Genomic DNA, 18,978 nt, shown 5'->3' on the forward strand with positions numbered 1-18,978 from the left:
CTCCAGGCTCCGAGCCATCAGCCCAGAGCCTGACGCGGGGCTCGAACTCACGGACCGCGAGATCGTGACCTGGCTGAAGTCGGACGCTTAACCGACTGCGCCACCCAGGCGCCCCGAAAAGCACTTTTCTTTATTTTTCCCTAGTAATTATGAAAAACTGATTAATTAAAGCAAACAAAAACAACAAATTTAAGACAATGGAGTCAATATCCAATTTTTGTGTTTGTGTGAGTGACAGTGCTTTTCCAGAACAGTCTCAGTGTCACAAGGCTGAAAGAGGTGTGAGAGAGGTTCTTCCTCATAGCTTCTGTGGTAGAACTTGAATCCCAGTCTCCTGAATCCCCACCCCATGGCCAATGTTCTTTCTACAACTTTTGCTGCTAGGCTGATCTTGAGTTTTGGATAATGTCAGGAGATGGTTATGCAGGAGGAAGGTATATTCATTCTTCCAACAGGTCTGCATGAGGGCTCATGATTCCTTAAATATGTACCTAGTATTTTCTCTGTGCCAGGCACCAGACTATGCACTGAGAAAAGGGGTGGGATCAGTTGGGGGTCGAGGGGGTGGATTAGGGTGGGGGAGGTAGACTGTAAACTACACCGTGGCCTTGTCTTCATGGAGCTCACAGTTCTTCAGCAATAATATAAATAATAAAATTTCACGAGTCAGTGTCCTGAGGCAGAGTATAATAGGGGACTTTTTTCCTGAACTTGTGGGGGGGGCAGTCAAGTGGGCTTCCCTGGGGTAGTAGTAAGCAGCAGTTAATCTGGAGAATGTGGATGGGGCAAGGCCAGGCAGAAAGGACATCCAAAAGCATGGTATGTTCTAGGAAGGAAAGGAGGCCAGTGTGGTGGCAGAGGAGGAAGAGAGGAGGCTGGACAGGCTGGTCCCAGAGGGTCTTGGGAGTCCCTTGAGGCTCCTGTTTTACCCTCCACCCACAGTCAGTGCCCTGATGGACAGGCTGGAAATAGCAGCTGCTACTGTAGCCTTCTCTCTAGGATGCCTGCTAAATCCTTCCTTCCTTCCTTCCTTCCTTCCTTCCTTCCTTCCTTCCTCCTCCTCCTCTTCCTCTTCCTCCTCCTCCTCCCTTCTCCTCCTCCTCCTCCTCTTCTTCTTCTCCTTCCTCTCCTCCTCTCCCTCCTCCTCCTTTTCTTCTTCTTCTTCTTCTTCTTCTTCTTCTTCTTCTTCTTCTTCTAAGTTTATGTATTTATTTATAGAGAGAGCACACAAGCAGGGGAGAGGCAGGGTAGGGGAGAGAATCCCAAGCAGGATCCACAGTGTCAACACAGAGCCCAACATGGGGCTTGAACCTACAAACCGTGAGGTCATGACCTGAGCTGAGACCAAGAGTTGGACATTTAACCAACTGAGCCACCCAGGCACCACTATTCCTTCTTCTGATGGAGAGTGCTGGCCAAGGCACAGAGCACACATGGCTCCTCTCCGCAGATTTCCTCAAAACCCCCGTGAACAGCCTGATGTAGAGACGCCCATCTTCTCCCTGTGTTACACTGATATAGAATGTCTCTGGTGGATCCACATTAGTGGTCCTCGTCTTTATTCCATGGAGGCTGCATGTCCCTGTTGTCAGCACTATCCTCAGGGCTTCTCCAGATCCCACCTGAGACCCTGTGGGAGACATAGGAAGTCCCCTCTAGACGAGCCACTGTGTAAAAAACTAAGCTTTGGTTCTTTATAACTGAATCTTGTACTTGAATTTACATGGACATTGCACACCTTGTTCACCCATATTGGTCCCAGATCACTTTCTAGAGTCTGCATGTTTCATTTATACTTAAAGCACAAAGACTTAGGCTGGGGAGCTATTCAAAAGAAGGTGCCAAGAACTTATATAAGAAGGCAAAGTTGGATTGCTCTTGTTACTTGGGTGAGTCAGAGACTATTCAGTGTTTGAAATATATATATTTTAGTTTCTAGAAGAAGTTTAATGTGGTTTTGAAAGTAGGAACCTTACTTTTTTTTTCATAATTTCATGTTTTTCAGCTTAGTGTATTTAAATTTGCTTTGACACATTAGGTGAGGTTCAAATGGAAATATGTCCTTGGAATTGGGCCATGAGGGCTTTGTTGGAGGACAGAGTAACTGCGTGGACAGAGAAGGTGGATGAGGGGAACACTTAGGTTTCAGTGGTGAGACAGAATTGATACAGTGACGCAATCGGACGAGTCTGGCGTCCTGTGCCATCTCCACAATTGTAGAGCTGTGCTTCCCTCGGTGGACCCTGGGGACTGGTATCAGGACCGCTGCAGCGATGGCTTAAGAAATATTCAGCAGAAATGTCTCATGGAGCCTCTGAGTATGTGTCATTCCTTAGGTTTTGATTTCCCTTTTTAAGGAAAGAAAGTATCTGTAAGTGTGACCAGTATCATTGACGTATGCCAAACCCACTGCCTGCAGAATTTTGCCTTAAATAACTCCATAACCACTGAATAAAAGTATGCATAATTGGGAAAACACAGACTGCTGAGTGAATTGAGATTTGGAAACTCATATGTTCTTAATTGTGCATATCTTTTTTTTAAATGAAATTTAAAAAGGATTCTCTTCTAAATGAGATGTGAGTGACTTTCTTGAAAGGCTTAAAAGAAGACCAGATTTCCCAAATGAGCTTTTCTTTGCTGTTTAATCAAGCCCAATGTCAAATATCTCTGGGTAACTGTGAGGCCCAAGACTCCCTTGGTGATCTCAGAAGGTCCGAGGGCTTGGCACTGGGACAGTGATGTAACAGAAGTATGAATTTGCAATCTGAATAAATAATCCACCTCTTGAAAATTTAGCACACTTTAATTAATGCATATAACCTGTGTGCCACGACTGACCATAGGCAAAGGCTTGTTACGAACTCTCGGAAACGGCAGAACCACCACTTACAGGGGTCTCTTACTTCCTTCTTCACCTATAAGTAGCTAAGGACCACAGGAGCACAGGTAGTATCTGGTGTTCCAGAGGTAGAGAAGCCACGAAGATTAACAGTAGATTTAGTGGGTCACAGTTGTGGTGTTGGGCTCCTGTAGTTTGTAACCACGACTTCTTGTCCTGCAGCTCCTACGAGCACAAACCAAGATGTCTAGGGACTCCCAACCTGCTTGGCCTGTCAGTCTCCCGCTAGATGAACAAGCCCATTCTCTGTTCCAAGACAAAGATTAATCCACAGCAGAACCTCTCCAGGCCTCTTCCCCTTCTTGGACTTGCTTCTCTTTCCTTGAGGCACAGAAGCTTGAAACTCAGTGACTTTTAGAGCTCCAGAGCCAACCATAGTACTTGTCCATGCCCAAAACATCATTGTCAGGTTAGTTCCACTGAGGAGGCCAACCTCCGGACTGGCTGACTTCTCCCTGCCCACAGTGAGTTGCATCATTACTGGGTCAAACATCCTGCTTTTCCACAGAGTCCAGTGATAAGAATTAGGTTACATTTGAATTCTGCTCTGTAAGTGTCTTGCTGCTCTAGCTTCTCCTTCTCAAGCTGTGGAACTCAAGTGGGGCAAGAGCAGGGCGAGAGGGGTGTCCATCCAGGGATGAGCCTGTGTGGGGCCATGTAGCCTTGATGCCTTAAGGAACACACACTCCCTAAGTGGCTTATTTGCCCGATTTGCTCCTTCTGTTGCCATCAGCTACATTAGTCTATGCTGTTAATTGTATTATTTTGAAAAGTTACTAGAAAATGAGAAAGTTCAGGAAAAATATGAATATCAGTGATGTATTAAGTAACACTCCAGGGCGCTAGGTGGCTTGGTTGGTTAAGTGTCTGACTCTTGGTTTCGGCTTAGGCCACGATTTCACAGTTTGTGAATTTGAGCCCCATGTCAGGCTCTGTGCTGACAGTGTGGAGCCTGCTTGGAATTCTGTCTCCCTCTCTCTCTCTCTCTGCCCCTCTCTTACTTGCTCTCTCTCTCTCTCTCTCTCTCTCTCTCAAAATAAATAAATAAACTTAAAAAAAAATACTCAGGACATCTGGGTGGCTCAGTTGGTTAAGCGTCCAGCTCTTGATTTTGGCTCAGATCATGATCTCATGGTTGTGGGATTGAACCCCACATAGGTCTCCACACTGAGCTGTCTCTCTCCCTCTCTCTGTACCTCCCCCTGCTCTCTCTCTCTCTCTCTCTTTCTCAAAAAGAAAAAAAAATTACAGTCAGGCCCTTCCACAGAGCAAATGCTTAATAGTTGGGGAATCTGTCTTATTACACAGAAATTAAAGAAGCTTCTCTTTCAAAAAATGTTTTCTTCCAATTTCAGGTATTATTTTAAAGTTCAAGCCAAAAATCCACATGGCTACGGACCCATCAGCCCTTCGGTCTCATTTGTTACAGAATCAGGTATCTGCAACTTCATATTCTCATTCTTCTCCTTTTCTCAAAGACAAATCACTTGGAATCATGACTACAATGGAATAAAAACTGAAGAAGTACAAATCTTTTCTATTTAATGAGTTCATATTGGGTATCACTTCATAAAATAAACATCATTTTCTTTCTGCTGTGCTAAAATCTGGATAATAAAATTAAGAGTAATCGTCATTGGGAACTGCCTGGAAAGTGGAAAGGTCAAATTCCAATGAAAGGGAAAAATCTAGTTTTCAACCATGTGGGAAAGATAAGTTTGAATCTCTCTGTAGAAGATTTAGTTACAGAGCTAATTTTTTTTTTTTATTACAAACAGCTGAAGAGCATCGATGTCATGTGGCCAGAGAGGCGGTTGCTTCTTCCAATTAGTCAGGTCTTCAAGATGCTTCTTTTGCCAGGAGACAAAGATGTCTTTACTTCATACGGAGAGTTTAATTAGAATAGCAGCCAGTCTTATAAGCAGTGTCACTCAGAGGATGTCGGTGCACTGGGGCATGCTGGTGTCCAGAGCTCTCTGGCCCTCCCATAAGGTGTTCTTGTGGTCATGGTCCACAGCAATGTGCACAAACTGGCCATGGCCACAGTCCTGGGTTAGCAGCCTTTCCACACAGGAAACTATGCTGGGAGCTGTTACCTATGACCCTGAATGAACCAGGTCACCTTCAGAAGCCCGTGTGAACTGGCTGTGCGCTAAAATTGCTCTCGCTTCTCTTTGGTTAGATTATTTCCCACACGTAGTTCGATCCCAGGACATTTGTCATTGGAAGCTATTTTTAAGTGTGATGATTTGAAATCTGCATCACAGTAAGTAGAAAAGATAAAATCTTTCATGGGAATATGCTTCATACTAGAAATGCTGGCAAAGGACCTCAAAAGCGTTTTTACTAGTTTCATTTAAGAAGTGTGTTCCTCATTAATAATTAAGAAAGAGAGGAAATCATTTCCAAGGGTTAATTTGGTAAAGAAGGGAACGTGTCTAGTTCATGGCTACATTTCCTAAAAAGAGAGTGGACCTTTGGTGACGATCAGAATTAACATGATAAAAGTGTATAGAAAAAAATAATTCAAATCTAGAAAGCTATCAAGAAATTCTGTCCCCAAGTCTGAGAACAGAAATGTAATTTCTGAGACTGCCATACAGTTTGAAAGAGATAGCTCTCTGCTACTCCCCCTCCTAAGAAAAGTCCTGCCGTGCCCCCACCCTAACCGTTGTGGCTTCCAAAGAGTGAGCGTTGGCCCCCCCACCCCTCTGAAGAAGACTGTCTTTTACAGTCAGCTCCGAGGAGATCCTTACGTATGCCATTTGACAATTTGATAATTACTTGCAATTTGACAATTATTTGCCCTGGGCATCTTTGCTTGTTCAGTGAGTTTGTTCAAGCTTCTCCTTCCCTTTGCACAGCCCCGCTGAAAGTGGTTACTTGACAACAGGAACATTGTCAAGTAATTGAATTCTGGCACTTGCCGAACATAAAAATCCGTGAAGCAAACGTGTACGTGGGTAGGCTGCACCACAGGGGCAAGCTTTGGTTGTTGTTTGTGCTGTGCTGTTGTTCCGTATGTTCCCCTCCACCCTGCCCTGGAGTATTTGACATTTTTTTCAGCAGACTGTTGAAACTTAAGAGCAGGAGAGCAAAACAGGCATTCACACTTACAGCTAATGGTAGGTCCCTGTTCTATGAGAGTGAATGAAAGATCTGTACAAAGGGGTAGCTCAAGGGAGATTTGGGTAATGGAAATATTCTGTATCCTGCTTGTGGGGGTTCCAAGAACAAATGCATGTGTTGAAACTCACAGGATATTTACCCTTAAAGAGCAATTTTTCTTTATGATCATTAAAAAAAAAAATGAATGGCCCATGTTTACCTAGCCCATGGCATTTTATAAAAATGAACTATTTCTTTTTAAGTAACTCTTTCTTAAGGTTTATTTGTGTTTATTTGAGAGAGAGAGAGAGAGCACGTGCATGCATGCTTGCACAAGTGGGGAGGGGCAGAGAGAGAGGGAGACACAGAATCTGAACCAGGCTCCAGACTCTGAGCTGTAAGAGCAGAGCCCAACACGGGGCTCGAACTTGCAAACCGGGAGAGCATGACCTGAGCCAAAGTTGGACCCTTAACTGACTGAACCACCCAGGCACCACAAAAATGAATTTTTTCTAAAGCAGCATTCCTTAAAAAGCTAGTTCTGTATTTCCTTAAGTGGCATTATTTGGGCTAAGATACAGAGATTTTAAGTACCACTTTGTTGAGGTGCAAGTGGCATACAGTAAGCCGCACACACACACGGTGTACAACTCAGTAGCTTTTAAAGTGTTTACCCCCTTGAAGCCATCACCACAATCACGCTAGTGAATATCACTATCACCCCAATGTGCTCACTGCTGCTGTGCAACCCAACTCCCCTGTCCCCGCCATGCGCCCATCTTCTCCCCTGTTTCCAGGCAACCACTCCTCTGCTTTCCGTCTCTCTAGATTATTTACACTTTCTAGAATTGTATACAAATGAAATCATACAGTGTGAACTCTTTTGTCTGGCTTCTTTCACTCAGCAAAATCATTTTGAGATCCATCCATCCATATTGTATATATCAATAGTTTATTCTCTTTTATTACTTAGCAATATTCCATCATATGGCTGTGCCATAACTTACCCGTTCACCTGTTCGTAGACATTTGAGTTGGCTTCTACTTTCTGGCTATTACAAACACAACTGCTATGAACATTCATGTACAAGTGTTTGCATGGACAAGTGCAAAGTGTTTGCATGGACAAGTATTTGCACGGACATGTCTCTTGGATAAATACTAAAGAATGGGGTGGATAGATCAGATAGTAGGTATATGTTTACCTTTTTAAGAAACCAAACTTTTTTGTCAAGATAGACACATCTTTTAAAAATGACAAATATTGAATTATTTTGTAGTACCCAAATCAAAATCTTAACTATATTGTCCCACAACTTCTATATAAATAATAAGGCAATTTAATTATAAAAGAATATAGGTGATGGGCAGGAAGGAAGGGACTTGTTGGGATGAGCACTGGGTTTTGTATGGAAACCAATTTGACAATAAATTATATTTAATATATAAAAAAAGAAAAAGAATATTTCTCAGAAGGAAATGCTTAGAAAATAAAAACTAAGGAAAACATTGGCATCTCTCAAATAAAATATATTGTATCTATTCCAGGGAGTTCTTCAGTTAGCACTCTCAGTTACAATAAACATTTCAACAATTGCATGGTTGTGAAATATGATAGTGAAGTCAATTATTTTTTTTTCACTCTACAGACAATCCTCTGCTTGTTGTGAGGCCACCCGGTAAGTTTCTCTTCTTGATGTACATAATAAACTTGACATTCTAGTAATCATGTTGAATACTGAATATGAGATTGCTATGATTACAAGTAGAAATGCTAGACCATTTTTGCATTTTTTTAATGTATTTTTGAGTGGAAGAGGGGCAGTCTCCAAGCTGTCAGCACAGAGCTGGACGTGGTGCTCGAACCCAGGAACCATGAGATCATGACTGGAGCTGAAGTCGGAAGCTTAATCCCCTGAGCCACCCAGGCTCCCTGACCATTTTTGCATTTTTATGATTTTTTGACAACTTCTGTGGTTTCCTTGTACTCTTCATCCTGATCTAGGAAAAAGAATGATCTGAGAATTTTTTTTTATAGGACCCTAGCAGCTAATATCTATAAAAGAAAACCATTATGGAGTGGCCAATATCAATGAAATAGATAACTATATTTATATTCCCTTTCAATATTTTAAATTGCTGAAAAGAGAGAAAAATGGATTAAGTGTACAACGCATCTTTTACTTGGTGTTTCAAACCAGCTGTGAAAGCCCTATTGCTCAAGTTCAAGACAGGTCTTATGAGTGACAGGAACAGTAGGAGCCTATGCTGAGGGACTTTCGGAGTGGAGAGGTAGGATGGCATGTCCCAAAAGATCAAATATGCCATTATATCTTATTTGCCTTGGGGCTTAAAGGCCTTTTCTTACTTCAAGAATCCCTTATAGAAATGCAAATACAGTACTTGAAATATGTTCAGGTAAGAGGAACTCCTCAATTGTACTTCAGTGCCAAGAAAGAAGGGGAATGAGGAAAAGGGTGCCCACTGAGGAGGTGAGAAAAGCCCTGAGAGGAGGGGAAAGGCCAGTGAACAAGTCAGATTTTCTGATACTTTGTGTGACAATAAATGTTGTGGAGTGCCATGACTTAGAGATTATGTTTTGTATTATCAAGGTGGTGAGCCCATCTGGATCCCATTTGCTTTCAAACATGACCCCAGCTACACGGACTGCCACGGCCGGCAGTATGTGAAGCGGACGTGGTATAGAAAATTTGTGGGAGTTGTTCTTTGTAATTCACTGCGGTATAAGATCTACCTCAGTGACAACCTGAAAGGTAGGTCTTTGAGAATGGTGTGGTGTGGGAAGGTATGGAAATGGAAATTTTTTATTTTACCAGGTATTAAATTGACATAGCAGGTGCATCAGAATGTATTTGAAGTGTGGACCCATTATATCTCACTCTGGCTCAACACAATTTGGATATTTAGGCTCTATTTTGGAGTTACTCGTTTTTGTTTTCTGTATTTTTTAAATCCACTACATTTTAGAAATGAGGTCCAAAATTCTGGTAGATATATGAAGTCCAATTTTCTTTGCCATTAATTCAATAATAATAGGTATGAGCATAAGCCAGAAGTATTGAAGAACAGTTCTGCCCACTCTAGTCCTTGCCATTGCCACACCGTTGTGAAGAAAAACTGTAGATGGTGAAGCATACATCAGAAGTATTATTTTTTTCTGTGTCTGAATAAAAATTGCATTGTTTTCATTATGGTAAGGCATTAAAGAATTTCATGAGTATCTTGAGCTACTATTTCAAAATGCCATTTCTACCCAGCTGGCTTTGACTCATCCACCTATACAAATATGGTTTTTTTTATTTTAAAACTTGCACACCTTTAAGACTTTACTACATACATTTTTAAAACCTTTATTCAGCTGCTATAGATTTTTTTCATGTGTCATTTTGTTTTTGTTTTTGTTTTTGTTTTTCATGCTAGTGGTGATCATTTAAAGACAACGTCAAAACAAAGTCTTCCCTACCATTCTCCACTCTGGCAGTTTCTCAGTGTGTGTACCTCTCCTAACACCCACTGTCTATTTGTTTATCTGTGCTCTTTCTTTTCTCACCCACCATTGTGCTTTCCGTGCCCTGCATCAGAATTCCCGGGAGAGATTACACAGCCACTCCAGTATCCCAGGGTTGACTGAAACAACTGCCCTACTGTGCAGCTGTGGTTCAGTACCACGGACAGCAGCTTATGACTCAGACACACACCCTACTTCTAGTTATGTATGAAAATAGGTTCTATTTTTTACAGATCTTCATGCCTTTTGTAATTATCTCATAATATATTCTCTATCACAGTTTCATCTATTCCTTTTCTTAAAGAACCAAGGAGTAAAAAGCCCTACCAGTTAAAAGCTGAAACTGCCTATTATATTAATAGTTTCCATTTAGTGAGGACTTGTTAAGTATTTAGCATACACAAGCTTGCTGAATCCTTACAACACTTATGAGGTTGGTGCCATTATAATTTTTCCAATGTGGAAAGTATGACACACAGAATTTAAGTACCCAGTTCAAATGGTCTCCAAAGCTTGTGCGAACTCTCAAACCAGCTGTACATTTTTTGACCAGTCACTGACCCATTATATTCCCTCATGCAGATACATTCTACAACATTGGAGACAGCTGGGGAAGAGGTGAAGACCACTGCCAGTTTGTGGATTCACACCTTGATGGAAGAACAGGGCCTCAGTCCTACGTAGAAGCTCTCCCCACCATTCAAGGTAATTAGAACAAAGGCCTGATTATACCACCCTGGGGGCTGGGAGAGGAAGGCTAATGTAAGGAGAAAATCACCAGAACTCTCCCTTTTGTTTGCCATTTAAAGACAGGTGTTGGTAACATTTTGGATCATAAAAATAAGGAATCAGCAAAATACTCCAACCATGTGCTAGAATTGGGGTGAACTTAGGAAAGGCAGGGATACCAAGGAATATAAGACCTTGTCCATACTCTCAGAACAATCACTTCCCTGCTCTGTAACTGGGAAAGGTAAACAAATAGTGAAAGGTAACTAATTTAAAGAACAACTTAAAATACAGATAATGACAAGAATTACATCACATAATTGTCCTATTATCAGGTAATTGTGCAGATTATAGTCTGCACAATAGGGAGGCAGGCCACTTGAAGCTATCGGGGAAGAAGAGCCAGAGTCTGAGCTGGGTCATAAGAAGACCTAGACATGCAGAGATTGGAGAGTCTTCCAGGCAGAGGATGGCACAAACAAGGGTACAAAGGAGGAAAGAGCCAATGAACATGCAAACCAACCATAGCTTATCATACACTTCAGAAGATAGTGTATCAACTATTTCATTAGGCATTATAGAGTGAGAACAAAGTATATCACTCTTAAAGGTTAACAACTTGTAATACACTACCAACTCCCTCAACTGCCAAAAAAGTAAACGGAACAACTGAATGAGGTACAGCACTGTTTCCATTATGCACTTAACTCTTAGTGATCTAGCATTTTCAAGACATGACATGTTCCAGCAACATGTTTTAGTTTACAAAAAAAGATACAATAGGCTGGCATGCAAATTGCCCATTTTTAAAGAGTTAAGATAGAGTAAAATACACAAAACAGTAAAATAAGTGATTAGAGTTCTCCTAAGAAACAGAACCAGAAAGAAAGAGAGAAACAGAGAGACAGAGAGAGATTGAGGGAGAAGTGTCTTAAGGAGTTGGCTCATATGATTGTACAGGCTGGCAAGTCCAAAATCTGCAGACTAGGCCAGTAGGCTGGAGACCCAAGGAAGAGTACGTGTGGCAGTTTGAGTCTGAAGGCAGTCTGCTGGCAGAATACCCACCTTTTCAGGGGAGGTTAATCTTTTCCTAGTAGGGCCTTCAATTGATTGGATGAGGCCCACCCACATTCTAGAATTACCTGCTTTACTCAAAGTCTGATGATTTGAATGTTAATCTCATCTAAAAACGTTTTTACAGAAACATCTAGAATACTTGACCAAATATCTGGGTACCATGGCCTTGCCCAACTGACATAAAATTAACCACCATAGTCAGTATATAAAATATATCACATTTCTTTATTTTTTCAGAATCTTGCATTGCCCCAGGGTTACTATGCATTATTTATAGTTCACTGTGTTTCTGCGACTGTGGCCATGGTTTTGGTTCTGAATAGAGGTGCTGCTTACTTAGCATGCTCACTGGTAGAACGGCGGGTAACCTTTCATCTGGCAAGAATGAACAGGGCCAAAGGGGAGTTGCCACAAACGCTTTTTGAGCAGGTTGGGGCCTCACTTTAACTTTATGGGAGAACTGCTCAGAAATGCTATAGTATTCTTTCCTTGGAGAGATTCACTGGAAAGAGATCTAAAAGCCTACCCTAGATTCCAAGAATTAAACCTGGAAGCTTGAGGTTCCAGGCAAGTCAGGAGGCCCTAAATTCTGTGAGGATAGGTGGGAATCTTGCTGAGAGTTGCAAGACTCAGAGAAACATTCTCTCTCTCTCTCTCTCTCTCTCTCTCTCTCTCAAAATAAATAAATAAACTTAAAAAAAAAATAGGGGTGCCTGGGTGGCTCAGTCAGTTAAATGTCCAACTCTTGGTTTTGGCTCAGGTCATGATCTCACGGTTTGTGGGATCGAGCCACATGTCAGGCTCTGCGCTGACACTGTGGAGCCTACTTGAGATTCTCTGTCTCTCTCGTTCTCTGCCCCTCCCCCACTCATGAATGTCTCTCAAAATAAATAAATACACTTAATAAAAAAGACTCAGAGAAGCATTTTACTTACTAGGGTACCGACCAGCTTATTATAAAAGTGTACAGTGGGTGGGAGCAGACAGGTGGAAGAGACACATAAGGCACAGTGTGGGGAAAGGACACAGAGTGTGCACACCCTCTCTGGGAGTGCCCTCCTCTCAGCATCTGAACCTGTTCACCAGCCCAGAGCTTTCAGAACATCGTGCTTTTGTGTTTTTGTGGAGGCTTCCTTACATAGGCATGCTTTAAGAAATCACTAGCCCTTCATGATTGAACTCAATGTCCAGCCCCTGTCCCCTTCGCAGAGGCCAGGAGGTGGGACCAAAAGTCACACCCTCTAATCACATGGTTGTCCTCTCTGGTGACTAGCCCCGCCCATAGATGCTTTCTGAAAGTAATCTCATTAGCATAATCTCAGGAGTGGCCCAAGGCATTTGTTATGAATGTCCAGATACCTTAACCACTCTTATCACTTAGGGAATCCAAGAGTTTTAGGAGCTGTGTGCCAGGAACAGGGATGAAGACCAAGTATATAATTCTTATTATAAATCACAATATCACAGATGCACTTTCTTTCCCTCTCTTTCCTTTTGCCCTTTTAGGCTACTATCGCCAGTATCGCCAGGAGCCAGTCAGCTTCGGCAACATTGGTTTTGGAACCCCCTACTACTATGTGGGCTGGTATGAGTGTGGGGTCTCCATTCCAGGGAAGTGGTAACCATGGGATGATCGTGCTGAAACTTGCCCCGTCCGGCCCCCCTGGGCTAACTTGCACTAGGGGCTGAGAGCAGGAACAGACAGAGAGCGTTCCAAGCCCCACCGACCCTGGGTGCCAGCAAGGCCACATGGTGGACACCGGACATTTCAGGCGTCTTCAGTCTGGAACTCAGTCCTCCTCTTTGGCCTGGACTACACACAGTTCAATGTTGCTGTTAACTTTGCTTCTCCACGTGGTTTCCTTGTAATAGCACATCCCAGAGAAACACGCAACTACGGTAGGGGATGCCCACTGATTGAGTACAGTTTTCACACTTTTTAGGCACAAAATTCAGACATGTCGTCTCCAGGGAACAGCATAAGTAAACATGCGCTTGCTTCAGGGACTGCTACATGCTTTCTTTTCTCTCATTGGACTCTTCCAAAATTAGTCAAATTTAAGTTTCAGATCACTCTCTATGCAGTAGAACTGAATTACTAAAAACACCACCAAAAGAGATATATCCTACTTCAGATTTATTCCATGGACTTACCCACTACTAGGTCAAATGTACCAAATCATATTTGTAAATTCTCAATTTTGGTATATATATATATGTATATATGCGTATACCTATCCTCACTTGTCTGCAAGAACACCGATTAAAGTTGCTAAATTTGTACTTGTTCACTAGATAAATGTGTGTGGGACTTTTTGGAGCAAAGGCACTGTTTACTAACATCTTTTGGAAGGATCCACAGGATCCACAGAATCTGTATGCTACGTAACGAGAACAATGGAAGTGCCTGTCGCTAGACTGTGGGAGTGACGGGGATACTGCAGTGTTAGCAGTGACCTAGTCACAGACCGAGTGCTTTCTACCTAAGGAGACAGACAATCTTTCCAGACCCGGGTGAAAACTACTAGTTGCCTCTCTGGGGACATATCCCATATGTTTTCAGAATAACTGGGGACACCTGGATGGCTCAGTCAGTTAAGCGTCCAATTCTTGGTTTGGGCTCAGGTCATGATCTCATGGTTGGTGAGTTCAACCCCTGCATTGGGCTCCCCAGTGAGTATGGAGCCTGCTTGGGATTCTCTCTCTGCCTCTCTCTCCCTCTCAAAATAAATAAAACATTACAAAAGAAGGAATAACTAAGATTTTACATCCCAAATGATTTAAAAATCCAGTTTAAAAAAATCCTTTCCCCTTTCCTGCCTGAGTATTTCCTCCTCTACATATGAGCATCTTATCCCTTTTGACTACCACACAAGAGCATTTATTTAAAGACATGTTATTCTAATTCTTTTTAAAATATGGTGTCCTTTCCACGAGCTTGGCTCCCCTGTGTCCTCAGGCAGCTCCGTGGGATGAAGATTTTGCCTTCTTTCGTAAAGATTTCAGCATAGGGGAAGCAATGGTCGGAAGGAGCTGGAGGTGTGCCCTTTTCTGGGGCCCCCAGGCTGTACCACCGTGTACTGATTTAATGGCAGAATTCAGTCCAGCCTCCTGGAGTCAATTATTTTCAGTACCAGTACTGTGTTGAGATGAAACCTGATGTATCTGGTGGGTTTGAAGGTAAAATTTACATGGAAACAGGTAACTTTGCAGGGTCCTTTCGATGGGGCTGTGAAAGCTGATATTCTCCTCAGATTCCACAATCCCCTTCCCACGATAAAGAACAGTAAAGAAAATACAAGCATTCTGACAACCTGGGAAGATACTAGAATTCCTGAGGGGGCAGATTAGATACCCAGTTCGTATGTTACTCACGGTTTAATGCGCAAAATAGGATGGGCTCCTCTAAGGAGCTTTTGGGGCTTTTGCCCATGAAAGGATTATTTAAAAAAGGATGTCTGAAAACCTTATTCCGTATCCAAATGAATGTTCAAACATACTTCACAGTTCTAAGTGAAAGATCTGATCTTTAAATATAAGTGAATTTTCCCAATAAACACACAACTTGCTTCCTCCATTTCTCCCGCCCACCCCTCCAAACTTCTGTCTGGGTTTAGCCTCCACTAGCATGCTATTGGAGAGCAGAGAAAGATGCCAAAATGAGGCCCTGGGGAGGGGAGAGAGCACCAGCAGATTGCACATTTCCTGAAAGTGTTTCCTCGGGTATAAATAATTCATTAGCATGGACAAGAGGAGAGCCATTTGGTCTGTTCCACAAGCCTGTTGTGGTTACGGGGCCTCCTTTGGAAGATACAGAGCTCTGGATCATCCTGGAGACACAGGCAACCCCTCCTCTGCGATTCACACACTAAAGGGCACATTCCCTGCCTCACCCCCAAAGGACTGTCTGCTCATTTCACATACTAAAGGACATGTGTCCCTCAGAAGGAATTTATACTCACCTCACAGAAATAAAAAGAATTTACTTGCATTCACACATGCAATGATTTTCAAGCCCTGCCTAGATCCTTAGACTGTATTTCGTTATAGAAATCTAAACTTCTAGTGAAAGTAAATGCTTGGAGTTTTTGATGGAAATTCCTACAAACCCCAGATGACAGAGCAGCCAAAACAAAAGCAAAAACCACTGAATCTCAGTATAGGTGGTGGTATTATTACTGATAACTCTGTCCATACTAGGTTATGTAATGGTCCAAACACATGCATGGTGGCCACATCAAGTTTCTGGTTCTGTGTCAGTTCTGGACGCCACATTCTCGGAACACCACAGGTCTCAAAACCACTTCATGCCAAGTTCAGAGGAAATTAATGGACTGTTTTCCCAAAGAAGACTTCCTCTATTTCAGAGGCTCTGAGGAAGAAGAACTTGCCAACTCTAGAAGTCAGAAGTAGGCACACGTGTGAATTAAAGGGAAAGAACATTTGGCTCAGTGGGATGCAGTTTTAGAAGAGTCCAATCATCAGAGGAGTCTCATTGGAAGGTAGTGAGATGTCCATCACCGAAAAGCCTCAAGTATACCTGGAAGTGTAAACTTACAGTTGGAGGCCCACACCTGTTTTTCCTATGGGCTGTGAGCTCAGAATGGTATCTATGCATTTAAAGCATTATAAACATAAGAGACAGCTGAACAAAAAACCAGTAATATATTACAGAGACCATATGTGGTTTGCAAGGTGTAAAATACCATCTCACCCTATTAGAAACAGTTTGGGTACCTACGGATCAGTTTTCTTGAGGTTGAAAGAAGGTTTAAGCATTTAAAAACTAGCACATAGTACTTAACAGGTGTCCATTCAGTTTTCTCTTACTTGAGTTCTATTTATTTCTGACCATCTCTACAGCCTAATAATGCTTGAATGCTCCAAGTGGTTGGATCCTGGGTTCCCAATTTTCCCATTTGGCAAACCCTTTGTTTGTGCTGTGGTCTCAGGAGGTAACTCGCTCTTTGGGAGGCTTCATGCATATTTATTACCATCTGGTTAGAACATAACTTGCAGCTTTTACAAGATGAGTTTTGACTTATTTTCTCCCCTTTGACCTACTCGAGCCACATGTCTTGGTTAGTTCAAGGGGGCTGGGGAATTTGGAAATGTGGTGATAAATGGGGTTACATTGGGGTTCCTCTCTCTGCATGGAAATCAGCTCTTAGTCACTAGTACAGTTATGTGATGATTCTGCTGATAGAATCAATCAGCCCATGCTTGTGTAGCATCTTACATGTTGTAGATGCCTTAAAATCATCTCCTTGAGGTGTAACTATTTTGTAGTTACAGGTTAGAAGTGAGTTTAAAAAAAATATCTCCCCAACTGTCCATTTCCAACCATTCTCAGATCAGGTTGAGCTCAGTAAAATTGTATGAAACCACAGAGTGTACCTGTTATGAATGGAGGTGTGGTTTTAAATCTTAGTTGTGAGATTATTAATGTACAGAGTTTAGCAATCAAATGAGAGCTAAGCACGCAAAGGTTTATGATAAAAGTGAAATGAAATTGATATGAAATTGCAAGTCAACAGGGGCTCCTGGGTGGCTCACTCGGTTAAGCATCTGACTCTTGGCTCAGGTCATGATCTTAGGGTCATGAGATTGAGCTCCGCGTTGGGCTCTGTGCTGAGCATGGAGCCTACTTAGGATTCTCTCTCTCCCTATCTCTCTCTGCCTCTATCCCCTGCTTGCACTCTCTCTCTCTCTGAAATAAAAAAAATTTTAAAGCAATGAGAAAATGAAGCCGACAAATTTAACACACGCACAAAAATGTTTGATCTAGATTGGGAAAGCAGTATTCTCTCAGGCAGTGGTTATTTGATGGCCAAGAATAGAAATACCTCGAGAGTTAAGTAAAGGGTTTGTGTAAGGTTGGACTGCACAGTCTCAGGACAGGAAATAATATGTGGGAGGCACTGCTGGGTCACAGGGATTGTCAGGTTGGGAAGTAGTTGTTCTTTCCTCTTTTCCTCTCTGGTGTGTTGTCTCTCCTGCTCTCCGTGCACAGCCCCATTCCCTTCCCTGCAGATGGCTTTCTCTGGATGCAAGTGGCCCAAAGGGCTGCCGTGTACAACTGCAGTGTCTGGCTACCACACTGTATGCAGCGATCTGTCTACAAGACCTTGTAACTTTGCTTCTCCAACTCTCCGAGTCTCTCAGTTTCCAGTTCCAAATATCCCCACTACACTCTGATTGGATATGTTGGGCAAGGGTCCACATGCTGATCAAATCAGCTCTTCCCACGTGGGGGTGTCAACTGGTAGAAACCAGACTGCCTATGCCTGCCCCATGCACAGGGGCCGTTTGATATGGAGAAAGGTAATAACTGATGTCTTGGGACAGATACACATAGGTGAATAAGAAATCAAATAAGAAAAGTGAATCATTTTAAAATCTGGCCATTTTAAAATCTCAGGATGTATCATGTTTGTTCACTACGAGGCTTTATGTTTTCTATGCTCTTGTCTTTCTACCATTGGGGTAATCTCCTGATAGAATCCAGGCATCCACATCAGGCAAGATGCTACGCAAGCATGGGTTGATCAGTTCTATCAGCGGAATCAAATCAAAGAAGTTCGAGGACAATTCTAAATATTTCTGATTAAATTATGGGCTGGATGCACTCTACCACACATATGTTTCTAAAGAAAAAATTAATGTATTCCTTTTACTGAGATGCTCCCGGAAATTGTTAAATTTTGCTATTTTTTTTAACGTAGGCTCCATGCCCAATGTAGGGCTTGAACTCACAACCCTGAAGACCGAGAGTCAAATGCTCTATCTACTGAGCTATCCACGTGCCCCAGTTTCTAAATTTTGGACAGAAATAAGAAAGTATTCAAATACACAGTCTTTTGGAAGCTTTCTGTTACCAGGTCAATGATGAAATAAATGGCTGATACTAGCATAGTCTTCCTGAATGAGATACAATGAATTAGCCAGAAATGGAAACTTCTTGATAGCCCTGGAAGTAAATGGCCCTGAATACTCACAGGGGTGGGTGGTGGTTGTGGAGTGTCTCTGGAGTGATGAGAGGTACACTTTGCTGGGTGCTTTGAGATACCCACCTTCATCAGGGTAAAATCCTAGGTCCTTCCCACAGCCTCCAAGGTGCTCCACAATCTGGTCACCCCCCACCCATGCCCCCAACATACCCATTGACACCAACAACCCGGCCACCACTCTGCCCTCCTGCTGCCCCCTCCAGCTGCTCCTGCCTGTCACAGAGTCCACACAGAGTGGGCTCACAGTAAATATTCATTAACAGGGTAAGCATATGGCGAAGATATAGATAGGAATTGAAAAGACAAAGCTTTTCGATCCAAGATTATCAATGAGCAAAACATGCTCCTTCAGCCTGCCAGTCTGTCTAGGGTTCCCTCAGATCCCTGCAGCTTTCTGCAAAGGTTTATCAGCCTGTCCCCAGGGTGCTGACATCTGCTCCCCATCGCCACTCACCTGCATCCTCCACTGCCCCTCATTCAGGAGACTCTTCACCTCTCAAGGCAGATGGAGCCAGCAGGTGAAGCCACCAGTCTCCCATGAGCCTGCAGTGTGCCCACTCTATGCCCCGGCCTTCCACCTCATCCCACACATTTGTCACACCACCGCCACACCCAGGCCTCTG

General features: G+C 42.7%; 1 protein-coding gene across 4 annotated transcripts in view; it reads left to right on the forward strand.

The window, feature by feature from the left end:
- FNDC1 (fibronectin type III domain containing 1) overlaps window positions 1-13,645 on the forward strand; it is a 106,852-nt gene extending 93,207 nt beyond the window's left edge. For all 4 annotated transcript variants that reach the window (XM_060617023.3, XM_060617025.3, XM_060617024.3 and 1 more), the window contains 5 exons: window positions 4,258-4,337; window positions 7,660-7,689; window positions 8,623-8,784; window positions 10,122-10,244; window positions 12,852-13,645. In XM_060617023.3, the coding sequence (XP_060473006.2) occupies window positions 4,258-4,337; window positions 7,660-7,689; window positions 8,623-8,784; window positions 10,122-10,244; window positions 12,852-12,967 (511 nt within the window). In that variant the 3' untranslated portion in view covers window positions 12,968-13,645. The remainder of the gene's footprint in view (window positions 1-4,257; window positions 4,338-7,659; window positions 7,690-8,622; window positions 8,785-10,121; window positions 10,245-12,851) is intronic.
- The last annotated feature ends 5,333 nt before the right edge of the window (window positions 13,646-18,978 follow it).

This window comes from Panthera onca, chromosome B2 (genome assembly GCF_046562875.1).
Source record: "Panthera onca isolate mPanOnc1 chromosome B2, mPanOnc1 haplotype 2, whole genome shotgun sequence".
Taxonomy (NCBI): domain Eukaryota; kingdom Metazoa; phylum Chordata; class Mammalia; order Carnivora; family Felidae; genus Panthera; species Panthera onca.